This window comes from Lampetra fluviatilis, chromosome 2 (genome assembly GCF_964198595.1).
Source record: "Lampetra fluviatilis chromosome 2, kcLamFluv1.1, whole genome shotgun sequence".
NCBI classification, from domain to species: domain Eukaryota; kingdom Metazoa; phylum Chordata; class Hyperoartia; order Petromyzontiformes; family Petromyzontidae; genus Lampetra; species Lampetra fluviatilis.
In genome coordinates, this window is record NC_136276.1 from 509,977 (window position 1) to 522,738 (window position 12,762).

At 53.7% G+C, this 12,762-nt stretch overlaps 1 protein-coding gene across 1 annotated transcript in view; it reads right to left on the reverse strand.

Moving 5' to 3' along the window:
• Positions 1 to 202: 202 nt before the first annotated feature.
• The window catches only part of LOC144938929 (receptor-type tyrosine-protein phosphatase N2-like), a 203,494-nt gene continuing 190,934 nt past the window's right edge, over positions 203 to 12,762 (reverse strand). The window contains exons 19-22 of the mRNA XM_078866659.1: positions 6,501 to 6,554; positions 5,546 to 5,610; positions 4,016 to 4,089; positions 203 to 2,314 (exon numbers count right to left, since the gene is read on the reverse strand). Of these exons, the coding sequence (XP_078722785.1) occupies positions 2,240 to 2,314; positions 4,016 to 4,089; positions 5,546 to 5,610; positions 6,501 to 6,554 (268 nt within the window). The 3' untranslated portion in view covers positions 203 to 2,239. The remainder of the gene's footprint in view (positions 2,315 to 4,015; positions 4,090 to 5,545; positions 5,611 to 6,500; positions 6,555 to 12,762) is intronic.

Below are 12,762 nucleotides of genomic sequence, written 5' to 3' on the forward strand. Positions count from 1 at the left end.
AGTATAAATGGGTACAACAGTTGATGTACCGGCAAGTCACGTGTGGTGGGGTAAAGCGTGGGTACTTCAACCTCGTCGGGTCAGTGTGGAAGAGTTGGCCAAATATTATATCTATAGTTGGGCTCTCCAGAACTCTGTTTCGTCACACTTGATGTGTTTTATGCAAGACAGTCGGATCGATAAAGTGAGTCCTAGACATTGCTTACTACCACCCATGAGAACAACGTTTATTCAGGTTTGAGAAAATACATTTGAAAAAATTAAAGTACTATTTTCTAACCTAACAGTTTATTGGCATATGAATGAAAGTTCACGTGAGGATGGGCTTCGGTAAGCTTGCATTTCAAGATGGAAATACAGTGGCAGAAACTGGAAGGAATCACCATATAAATGTCCAATCTCTGCAATGCGCGCGCGCACACACGCACACGCACACACTGCAACATCGCGGGTTGCATCAGCGCATGATAACGTCAATGCCGTGCCTGCATTTTTTCAGCAATTGTGACCTTTTGGCTGCAGATCAGTGAGCTACCGGAGAGAATGCCGTGGCTTTCTGATGAAATATTCAGCACGAGCCACCTTGAGCCCCCCGACTCATGCCCCACATGCAGCGACTCTGTGGCACGAGGGAGGACGGCTTAGGGGCAAGCTTGCCAAAGGTCATTCGTTTATCGAGTTTTACCTCCTTTTCGTTTAGAAATTGAAATCGTGACATGCTGCACTTGCCTGATGATTGTTAAACAGGCGCCACGTGACGTAGAGAGTGCTAATTGACTTGAAGCAGAGCTCGCTACATCAAGCACTTGCATGTACAAAGACGGAGATCCCCTACATTGCATTTAACAGACTATTGGGGCACAAGTGCTGTTAGGGAGCCCCTATGAAGACCGGCACAGCACACGAGGGGGGTGAGTGGCCAGCACCACGCCCCGCCCTCTTTGTCTCCACAGTGCTGATGTTTTATTCGGATAAGGCTAAGTCAACCTAGGGGATTCCCAGGCCCGGTTCAAATATACACTGCTGTAATTAGGAATCAAACTCGGGTCGCCGATTGGCACAGTTGGCTACGTAAGGTGCGAAAGAAGTTAAACAAACAGACGTAGAACGGTGCGATAAACACAACACTGCCGCTCCCCACACTTGCATGTACACACAGTTTCTATATTATTGTGACTCAGCTCTCTCTCGACTGCACGTGGGACATATTTATCAATCATCAGGCAGGTACAGCACATCACGACCCAATGAGTCTTGGGACGGAGGTACACGAGGACACTGCGCAAGCCGGCCTGGTCTGGCCACGTGTGTTTAATCACTGGTTCCTCTCTCCGGGAAAACTGAATCTTCGCATGATTAACATGATTAACACCTGAAGGTGATGTCATTTGTGCTTTCACACCCCCCCCCCCCCATCGGCGATTCCACCCCGATGCTCAATCATGCCAACGGCACCGTCACGTCCGCGACACGAGACTCCAAAGTCATTTTAATCAACCACATGGTTTGCTTCTCGAGTCATCACCTGGAGAATACGTAATGGAATTTACTGCGATAGTATCATACGTAAGAACATAATTGACTTTCCACTTAAAATACATGTCACGATATTCAACACTGGTAAATATTTCCTCGTTTTCCTTAAATTATAAGCTACTTCTGAATAGATGAGTCTCAATGTTATATTGTTACGTGATGTATATATATATCTATGTATAATATATTGTCGTGAAAATATGTTATGCTACAGAATCACCTACATATTTAGCGTCAAGACATATCCTAGATTTACAATTGGCAGTTCACAGCTGAATATTTACTGCTCCACCGTGAAATAAATACATCTGTGGAAGAATGCTAATAACAGTCTTTTTAACCCCCCAGCTCCCATTCAATAAATATTAATATAATTCATACGAATAACTGATACACGCGTGTTGATTATTCATGTGGTGTCGTCATACACGGGATTAAAAGGAGCAGAAGCAGCAGAGTCAGCGCATCGTTTCGGTTCAGCGGACACCGAGAGGATGTCCCGCCGACCCTGCCCACCGCTCCGCGACGAGGATGACCACGACGATGATGACGATGGCGACCGCTTAAAACGACAACGAGGATACGGGCACAGCGAACGAGCAAAGCAGCAACATTGGCGGGTTGGCGTGGCCGGCGAGGAGACGGACAGACGGGGACGGGCGGGCACGTGGGCTGGGCGGGCACGTGGGCTGGGCGGGCGCCGTCACTTGGTCGGCAGAGACCTCAGGATAGCGTTCACCTCCTCCGCGACGGCCGTGAGCGCGAAGCCGAACTGCTCCTGTGTGTGAGTGAGTGTGAGAGTGAGTGTGAGAGTGTGTGTGAGAGTGAGTGTGTGTGAGAGTGAGTGTGTGAGTGTGAGTTTGTCAGTGTGTGTGTGTCAGAGTGTGTGAGTGAGTGTGTGTGAGTGAGAGTGTGTGGCAGTGTGCAGGGGGCGGCGAGGGGTTGGGGCGGGGTTTATGCAACCGGGTGGGGAATGGTGGGTGGAGGGAAGCAGAGGCAGGTGGGCGTGTGAGAGATACACAGAGAGAAAGCATTCGTCATCGGCCATTGTCTATCTGCTGCTGGATGAAGGCCTACGCACGCCGTCGCCATTCGTTACCGTCCACTCCTGCTGCCACCCATCTCGCTCGTGCACGCGAACTGATCTCATCGTTCAGGGAGTTTTGTTCGAGCAGGGAATTCACAATGATAATACAATATTTAGTGCAGGACCGCCGGATGTTACAAGGAGCGCAGAGTGGCTTCTAGATCAGCCCTTGGACAGCGCATCCCACCGTAGCACACGACCCAACGGGGGAGAATGGCTTCCTTTGGCCTCGTGGGCGTGATGAGTGAGGATCCAGCAACGTGCTCAACAAACACGACATCAGCGCGCCCACCACCACCACCACCCGGCTTTCCCAGCACACAGCTCATCAGTGACCCCACCACCACCGCACTGCCCGGCTTTCATCTTCCACGGAAACAACGGATAGTGCTTAACTGGATCCGCACAAACCACAGAAGATGCGGTGGATACCAAATGCACAAGCAGAGAATACAATTATTTCTCTCTCGTCTGTGGGACTGCAACTACGAACACCAAACTATGGAGCGTAACATTTCGTACTGCCCCAATATACATTTGAAGTGGTCCGTGGGTGAGTGAATGGGCGAGTGAGTGAATGGGTAAGCCGGTGAGTGGGTGTGTGAGTGAATTAGTGAGGTGGTGAATGAATGGGTGTCTCTGCGATTCCCCAACTCTGAGACAAGGCGATTGAACGGAAACATCACTGCGAACTGAATCTCTGATGGTCGCCCTCCATTAGCCATACGAAATACAGGAAGTGAACTCTGCATGATGCCATCCAATTTAACAATGTCAACGATATATCTGGAAAACCTGGATGAGCGAGGGATTGGCTTGGTGTTGTATGAGACCGCGAGTGCACGGAGAACATCCAGCACTGCGCTGCTCTGTACGAGGGGGAGACACTCGGTACGGCCACCTCCTGGTCACACCTCCCAGCGCCACGAATACACCACCAGCCCTGCCCTGGTGGTCTTCACTGGCGGTACTAACCAGGCTCTATTCTGCTTAGCTTCTGAGATCCAGTGTAATCTGCTGTTAGACTTAATGCTATAACATCACCCTCGTGTATCGTCACACATTCATTCATAAATCCAGCTCAAGAGCTGATTGTCAAGGGAGACTTGGGTAACACCGGGCAAAAAAAACAAATATTTAATATAAATAGGAAACTTTAGAATAAAACGTGGGGTGATGTGCGTATTCACGCGTGTGCACGCTATCGTTTTGATCGCTATTCCGAGCAGGGTCCCGCTCCGCGAATATTTGCCAAGATCCCTTTTGTGGCCACCCAATTAGTGCGTCCCCTTTATTGCGACTGCCGCCATACTAAGACTGCAGAAACACACACACACGGGCAGAGCCAAATACATACAATGTAAATGCGTCGCACGTTCTTCTGTCTCTCACCTTCGTTTCCACCATTCCGAGTCTCTGGTCTCTGATGAACTCCAAGGTGGCTGCAATGTCAATCTCCTTTGTGCCTAGAGACACGAGCAAGCACGCCGAGATGAGAGGGATTCGCAGGCGTTGGCAGCGCGATCAGCGCCAAGGGAAGGTCACGGCAGGGTTGGGGGGGGGCATCTCCAGCAACAAATCAACTCGTGACGACACACGGCATCTTCACCCACAACGAGAAGCCAAAGCACCACACATACAAGGCGCCTCGTCACAGAGAGAGATACAAACTCACGGGACGTGATGATGAGACGGTGATGAAGAAGGCGGGGGGGGGGGGGGGCTGCAGGAATATTTCCTGAGGCTCGAGCGGTTGCGCAACGACACGCATCACGGCGTGGATGGGGGCCACGGCTGTTACCGAACGCGCGGGGAGGGCCGCGTGGGGCCGCGAGGGCCGCCGCTCTGCGGGGGCCGCCGCCGCGCGCCCACGCGGCCCCCCAGAGGCCGCGGCTCGTTTCATGATCAGTCGAGCGGAAAGGTCACGCGCGGTGGAAGCGGCATCAATGAGCGCTGGCAATCAGCAAGGGACCTTCGCCTTTTAGCCTTGCACCAGAAAGCTTTAATAACATATTTATATATAAACAAACACAAATATAGAAATACATTCATAAATGGGGGGGGGTTGAAAGGAGCGCGGGGCCCTGGTGTGCGGCCATTCTTGTGGTGCCAGAGGAGACGTCACCACCGGTGACTCTGTGACTCTGCTGTCAGTTGTGCCGGTCGGCGCGCCGCTGTTTGTTGTGGCATTCGGTGCGCGTTTAAAACTGGATAAATAACGAGGCTCGAGAATACATACGAGACGCGCAAATAATGAGAACAACACAGACGCCAAGCGCGAGAGAGCGAGTGCGAGAGTCGCCGTGTGACGAATCGCGAGCCCGTCGGGGCGACTCGGTGGGCGAGTCCGACTGAGTCGGCGCGGCACTCGGGGTGACGTCTCGGCCCGTTCCGAGAGAGCCGGTGGCTGACTGCGCTCGCGCACTGCCACTCTCACTCGCTCACTCACTCACTCATTTGCACATCCGCTCATTCCACTTGCGCACCCAATCGCTCACTCACGCTCCAACCAACCTGCTCACCGACTCATTCGCGTTAGCCACTCGCTGGCTCACTCGTGTGTGCACTCACCCACCCGCTCACCCACTCTCGTGACCGCCAACTCACTCACGCAATTGCTCACTCATTCGCTCACTTACCCATTCAATCAATCACCCACTTACTCCCCAACCGACTTACTCATTTGCTCGCTCACTCATTGAATCACTCACCCACCCACGTACTCACCTACCGACTCACTTATTTACTCCTTCGCTTATTTGTCATTCGCTCACTTCATTTTGACTCACTCACTCATCACCACACGCAAGCCGCTGACGGGGGCAGCTCGCGGTAGCCCTGGCCTAAGGGCACCTCTTCACGAGCTGCTGCTGCTGCTGCCGGCTGGGGCGGGGGGCGGGGCTGGGGGAGGGGGTCTCTCACCTTTGGCGAGGCGGCTGAGCACCAGGTCGATGAGGATGTAGACGCCCGTGCGGCCGGACCCGTCGCTGCGGAGACCGCGCGCTCACGGTTAGGGGCGCTGGCTGCAGCGGGGGGGGGGGGGGGCACCTCGCTCCCTGGCGGGCAGCGAGCGGGCCGGCGCTCCGGGGCCCCGCGCGAGCTCCCCCCCCACCCCACGATCACTCGACACGTTAAGACATCTGGCGCGCTGCTGCCACGTCGAACCCGACGGTGCCGAATCGGTACCACGATCCCTAACGCGACAGCGCTTGGCTGTGAAGTCGAAAGCGTCGTTCTCAATCGCTCTCTCCCCTGCCACTCTCTGCCCCATTCCCCAACCCCGTCTCCCCGCCCCGGGACTCTCTTCCCGGCAGCTCGCAGCGCAGACTCCTCCCTTTACCATCATCACCATCATCCGTACCCTCGCCGTACTTCCCCAACGCCTGTGTGACCCCTGCCCACACCGACCGCACCCTCCTCCTGGCGTGAAGGTCACTGCAGGATTGACCGTGAGCTCTGTACGACGACTGGTGACCCCTAATGACCTATGGTCGACGTTCCAACCACAGCCGTGACTGGAAGCGTCTCCCCCATGCTCCAGGGATGTCTCAAGGCTCTTCCTCTCATTCCTCGTCTACAATAATAATAATGACATGTATATAGCGGCTTTTCACCAAGGATCTCACAGCGCTGTACATGACACAGCAGAAGCAGACACTCAGCGTAACAATAATGATGTTATAAATACATTTACTAATTTAACTGAAAGTGTAATATGCGGGAACAGCGATTTGGGAATCGGTTTTTGTAAAATGCATTCAAGGCCGAGTAACACGTGGGGGGGGGGGGGGGGGTTAGTCTGGTGGGGGGAGCGGGGGTAGTGAAACAGTGAGGCGTCATGGGCAAGCTGTGACTGCTGTGATGAGTGACCTCTCACCTGCAGTGCACGATGACCGGGCACGAGCGACCCCTGTAGCATTTGTTCACTTTCCTGTGAGACGACACAGGGAGAGAGAGAGAGAGAGGCACATACAGAGAGAGAGACACAGAGAGGGAGACAGAGAGGGAGAGAGAGAGAGAGACACAGAGAGAAGGACAGACACACACAGAGTGAGGGCAGGCATAGAGATACACACTTACAGGGAGAAGGGAGCGAGACGAGAGTTGGCGAGAGGAAACAAGAGGGCTGGAAGAGAACACGGTGAGATAAGTGACAGACGAACACGTGGCAGGGGGCAGGAGATGAGAGATGCGAGGAGAGAGACGGGAAGTGGCACGCAGAGAGAGGAGGTAGAGAGAGCGGGGGGGGGGTCAGCGGCTCGCCTTGTGGAACTCTCGCCACAAACAAACCCCCGCCCATGAACCAGCAGCGACTGACTCGGCCTGCCGCTCCGTGTCCCCCGGAGACCGCGCCGGGCACCCACGGCACGGCGGCAGGTGCCCGGGGCCCGGCACGGCGGCGGTGCCGAGCTGCTGCGGCTTCCCCCAGCGCAGGGGCGGGGGGGCAGTCCTCTAAGGCGGGCGCAGTGGGAGTGCCCTCTGGTGCGGCTACACGCTGTGTCAGTGTGTGTGTCAGTGTGTGTGTGAGTGTGCGTCAGTGTGTGTGTCAGTGTGTATCAGTGTGTGTCAGTGTGTGTGTCAGTGTGTCTCAGTGTGTGTGTCAGTGTGTGTGTTAGTGTGTGTGTCTCTGTGTGTGTCAGTGTGTGTGTCTCTGTGTGTGTCAGTGTGTGTGTCAGTGTGTGTGTTAGTGTGTGTGTCTCTGTGGGGAGCGGTAGTGTAGCGGTTAGCGCGGTGCGCTATGAACCCGGCGACACCGGTTCGATTCCCGCTCACAGCCAACACCAGTGACGATTATCTGAACCAGTCCCGGGCCTCCCCTAGGTCGACTCAGCCTCAAATGAGTACCTGGTGCGGTGTGTAAACATTGCCACTAGGGAGACAAAGGCGGTCGGGCGTGGTGCTAGCCACCCACCCCCTCGTGTACCGTTCCGGCCTTCATAGGTGCTCGCTAACAGCACTTGTCCCCTACAGTCTGTTAAGGCTATATGGGGGATCTTTGTCTCTGTGTGTCAGTGTGTGTGTCAGTGTGTGTGTCAGTGTGTGTGTCAGTGTGTGTGTCAGTGTGTGTGTCAGTGTGTGTGTCAGTGTGTGTGTTAGTGTGTGTGTCTCTGCTACAGCAGAGGTGTAGGGAATTCCAAAAAGACCTACATCTCTGCTTTATTGACCTGATCAAGGCCTATGATACCATCAGTAGGACTGGGCTCTGGGTTGTTCTTCGTGCTTTCGGAGTCCCTGACCCTCTGCTCACGATCATTAAGGACCTTCATGATGGTGAGCGGGCCCGGGTAAAACTACGTGGCCAGGAGTTGGAGCCTTTCCCTGTACACCTTGGGGTGCGACAGGGATGTCCTCTGGCTCCCACATTATTTAACATCTATGTCGACTGCGTAGTTCGTGAAGCCTTCAATAGCTGTACCGGGGGAATTTCCATTTGGTACAGATATAATGGGAGGCTGATCGACGCCCGGGTGCGATCAAGGGATGGCTCCCTATTGGTCAACCACGTTATGTGTGCCGATGATTTGGTAATAGCTGCTCATTCAGAAGAGGAGTTGGAGACGCTGCTGCTGAGACTGGAGCGTGCCACTAAGAGGTGGGGCCTTACCATCAGCCCCACCAAAACTAAGCACCTGCCTGGGTATTTTGTACCATCGGACACTCCACCCCCACAACTCCCAATTGGTGATGGGGCAGTTGTGGAGAGAGTGGAGAGTTTCCCATACCTGGGCAGTGTGCTTATGACCGGCTCCAGTTTATCAGCAGAGGTATCACTCCGAATCAGTCGAGCGGCAATATCTTTTCATCGGTTGCGTAACGCTGTGTGGAAGCTACCTGGTCTGTCGCTCCGCACGAAGCTTCAGGTCTTCTCGGCCACGGTCATTCCCTCCCTTCTCTACGCTTGCGAAACGTGGACCCCCCTAGTGGAGCATCTTCGCCGGTTGGAAACATTTAGGCTGGCCTGCCTACGATCCATCCTGGGTTTAACCAGGCTGGCTTGTGTGAGGAGCTCACAAGTCCTTGAAAGATCTGGGCAAAGTCCCATCAGTGAGCTCCTCCGGCAGGCAAGGCTGCGTTGGCTGGGTCATGTAGCCCGCATGCCCAGCCACCGCATACCTAAACAGCTTTTGTTCGGCCGGATCGAGGGGGCTAAACGGGCGTGGCACGGGCTAGAGAAGAGATGGAGTGATGTGGTACAAGAGGACGTGGAGCTGAGTGGACTTGCCGATGACTGGTACCAGCGGTGTCAAGATCGGCCTCAGTGGAGGAGGCTCGTGAAGGACGCTACTGGGCAGTTGGAGGCAGTCGCCCTCCAACAACAACGGAGGGCGGAGGAGCGACGCTCACAACAACGAGCGGAGCGCCGGGTGGCTAAAGCACAGCAAGTTGGCACAGTAGGGGGCACAGGTGGTGCATCAGCCAGTCATCTCGGTCATCTCAGTCAGTCGACCCGTGGCACCTGGGTCTGCCCCGTGACCTCCTGCCAGCGGGCGTTCGACACTTCACGTGGCCTCAGGGTGCACATGGCCTGGCACAAGCGTCGTGTTGACGTCACCGCCACTTAGTGGCGAATGGCGGTTGTTGTTGTTGTTGTCAGTGTGTGTGTCAGTGTGTGTGTCTCTGTGTGTGTCAGTGTGCGTGTCAGTGTGCGGTAGCGTAGCCGTCAGCGCGCTGCGCTACGCACCGGGTGAGCCGAGTTTGTGTGAACGCGTGCGTGTGAACGCGTGCGTGCGCGTGAACGCGTGCGTGTGTGCTATCGGGCACCCCCACTGCGCATCATCACTCCAACGTGAGCACCATCCCTTTCATTCCAAAGCAGCCTCAACTGGGCCGGGCCGAGGAGGGTCCACAGCTTCCAATGATCACTTTTGTGACTATGCAACTTTACTAATGAAACCAGCTGCAAATCACAAAAATGACATCGGCTGCCGGGGAAGCGGTGTGCACAGCTGACTGCATTTACACTCTCACATTTACACTCTCACATTTACACTCTCACATTTACACTCTCACATTTACACTCTCACATTTACACTCTCACATTTACACTCTCACATTTACACTCTCACATTTACACCCTCACATTTACACCCTCACATTTACACCCTCACATTTACACTCTCACATTTACACTCTCACATTTACACTCTCACATTTACACTCTCACATTTACACCCTCACATTTACACTCTCACATTTACACCCTCACATTTACACCCTGACATTTACACTCTCACATTTACACTCTCACATTTACACCCTCACATTTACACCCTCACATTTACACCCTCACATTTACACTCTCACATTTACACCCTCACATTTACACTCTCACATTTACACTCTCACATTTACACCCTCACGTTTACACTCTCACGTTTACACTCTCACATTTACACTCTCACATTTACACCCTCACATTTACACTCTCACATTTACACTCTCACATTTACACTCTCACATTTACACTCTCACATTTACACTCTCACATTTACACCCTCACATTTACACTCTCACATTTACACTCTCACATTTACACTCTCACATTTACACTCTCTCTCGCTCTCCCCCCGTCCCACTGCTACTTGCTCTCCCCGCGTCTCTCTCTCTCGCACACACCTAAGCGAGCGTGTGAGGAATGGATGGGTGGGTTGAGTGGGCGAGTGGGAAGGGAGGGCGAGTGGGAGAGTGGGCGAGTGGGAAGAGCGAGTGGGCGAGTGGGAAGAGAGGGCGAGTGGGCGGTGACTGCACGGGAGATCGCCCCTTGCCCGATCACGACGCCCGGCGCCGCGTGGCGCTCCCGCTAAGTCGCTGTCGATCCTCATCCCTCGCGGCCACCTCGGTGCCCGGGCTGCCTGATGAGGGCGGCAGCTGATGGGGATGGGGCATTCTGGCTGTGTTCCATCATGAACCTACTTGCTGTACTGTCATCAATTACACTCTCAAGAAAGGTGATCATCACCGCGGAGTGGCAGCCACGGAATAGAATGTGTCTAAGAGGACGCCTACTGAGGAGATGGAGCAATGAGGTGAGTTCGTGTGCAGGGTGGATTGTTGCACCGCGGGATCGTGTGAGGTGGTGGTGGCTTGGAGAGGCCTTCACCTAGCAGTGGATTGACCATGGCTGATCATGATCTGCCGCCTACAGTCACCGCAAGTTGGTGTCTCACACAGACTCAATCCATGCGCGATCCACCAACCACTTCGCTTGGCCACTGATGAATGACAGGGGTGTCTCATCGTCCTCACCACTACCGTCACAACCACGACTACCTGAGACCACCACCACTGCAGTGTTGCGCAACAGAATGGAGAAGGAGGTCCACACGAACCTCGCTGGCACCCAGCTGATCGCCGCCTTGCGAATCATCACCGCCGAACTCAGCGGTCAACGCTACTCCCAGTGTGGCCGCCTGTGCTCATACACAGCACTCCTACACAGCACTCATACACAGCACTCCTACACAGCACTCATACACAGCACTCCTACACAGCACTCCTACACAGCACTCCTACACAGCACTCATACACAGCACTCCTACACAGCACTCATACACAGCACTCCTACACAGCACTCATACACAGCACTCCTACACAGCACTCCTACACAGCACTCCTACACAGCACTCCTACACAGCACTCCTACACAGCACTCCTACACAGCACTCATACACAGCACTCATACACAGCACTCATACACAGCACTCCTACACAGCACTCATACACAGCACTCCTACACAGCACTCATACACAGCACTCCTACACAGCACTCATACACAGCACTCATACACAGCACTCATACACAGCACTCCTACACAGCACTCATATACAGCACTCATACACAGCACTCCTACACAGCACTCCTACACAGCACTCCTACACAGCACTCCTACACAGCACTCCTACACAGCACTCATACACAGCACTCATACACAGCACTCATACACAGCACTCCTACACAGCACTCATACACAGCACTCCTACACAGCACTCCTACACAGCACTCCTACACAGCACTCCTACACAGCACTCATACACAGCACTCATACACAGCACTCATACACAGCACTCATACACAGCACTCATACACAGCACTCCTACACAGCACTCCTACACAGCACTCATACACAGCACTCATACACAGCACTCATACACAGCACTCCTACACAGCACTCCTACACAGCACTCCTACACAGCACTCCTACACAGCACTCCTACACAGCACTCCTACACAGCACTCCTACACAGCACTCATACACAGCACTCATACACAGCACTCCTACACAGCACTCATACACAGCACTCATACACAGCACTCCTACACAGCACTCCTACACAGCACTCCTACACAGCACTCCTACACAGCACTCCTACACAGCACTCATACACAGCACTCCTACACAGCACTCCTACACAGCACTGCTACACAGCACTCCTACACAGCACTCCTACACAGCACTCATACACAGCACTCATACACAGCACTCATACACAGCACTCATACACAGCACTCCTACACAGCACTCATACACAGCACTCATACACAGCACTCCTACACAGCACTCCTACACAGCACTCCTACACAGCACTCCTACACAGCACTCCTACACAGCACTCATACACAGCACTCATACACAGCACTCATACACAGCACTCCTACACAGCACTCATACACAGCACTCATACACAGCACTCCTACACAGCACTCCTACACAGCACTCCTACACAGCACTCATACACAGCACTCATACACATCACTCATACACAGCACTCCTACACAGCACTCCTACACAGCACTCCTACACAGCACTCCTACACAGCACTCATACACAGCACTCATACACAGCACTCATACACAGCACTCCTACACAGCACTCATACACAGCACTCCTACACAGCACTCATACACAGCACTCCTACACAGCACTCCTACACAGCACTCATACACAGCACTCATACACAGCACTCCTACACAGCACTCATACACAGCACTCATACACAGCACTCCTACACAGCACTCCTACACAGCACTCATACACAGCACTCCTACACACCACTCATACACAGCACTCATACACAGCACTCCTACACAGCACTCCTACACAGCACTCCTACACAGCACTCATACACAGCACTCATAC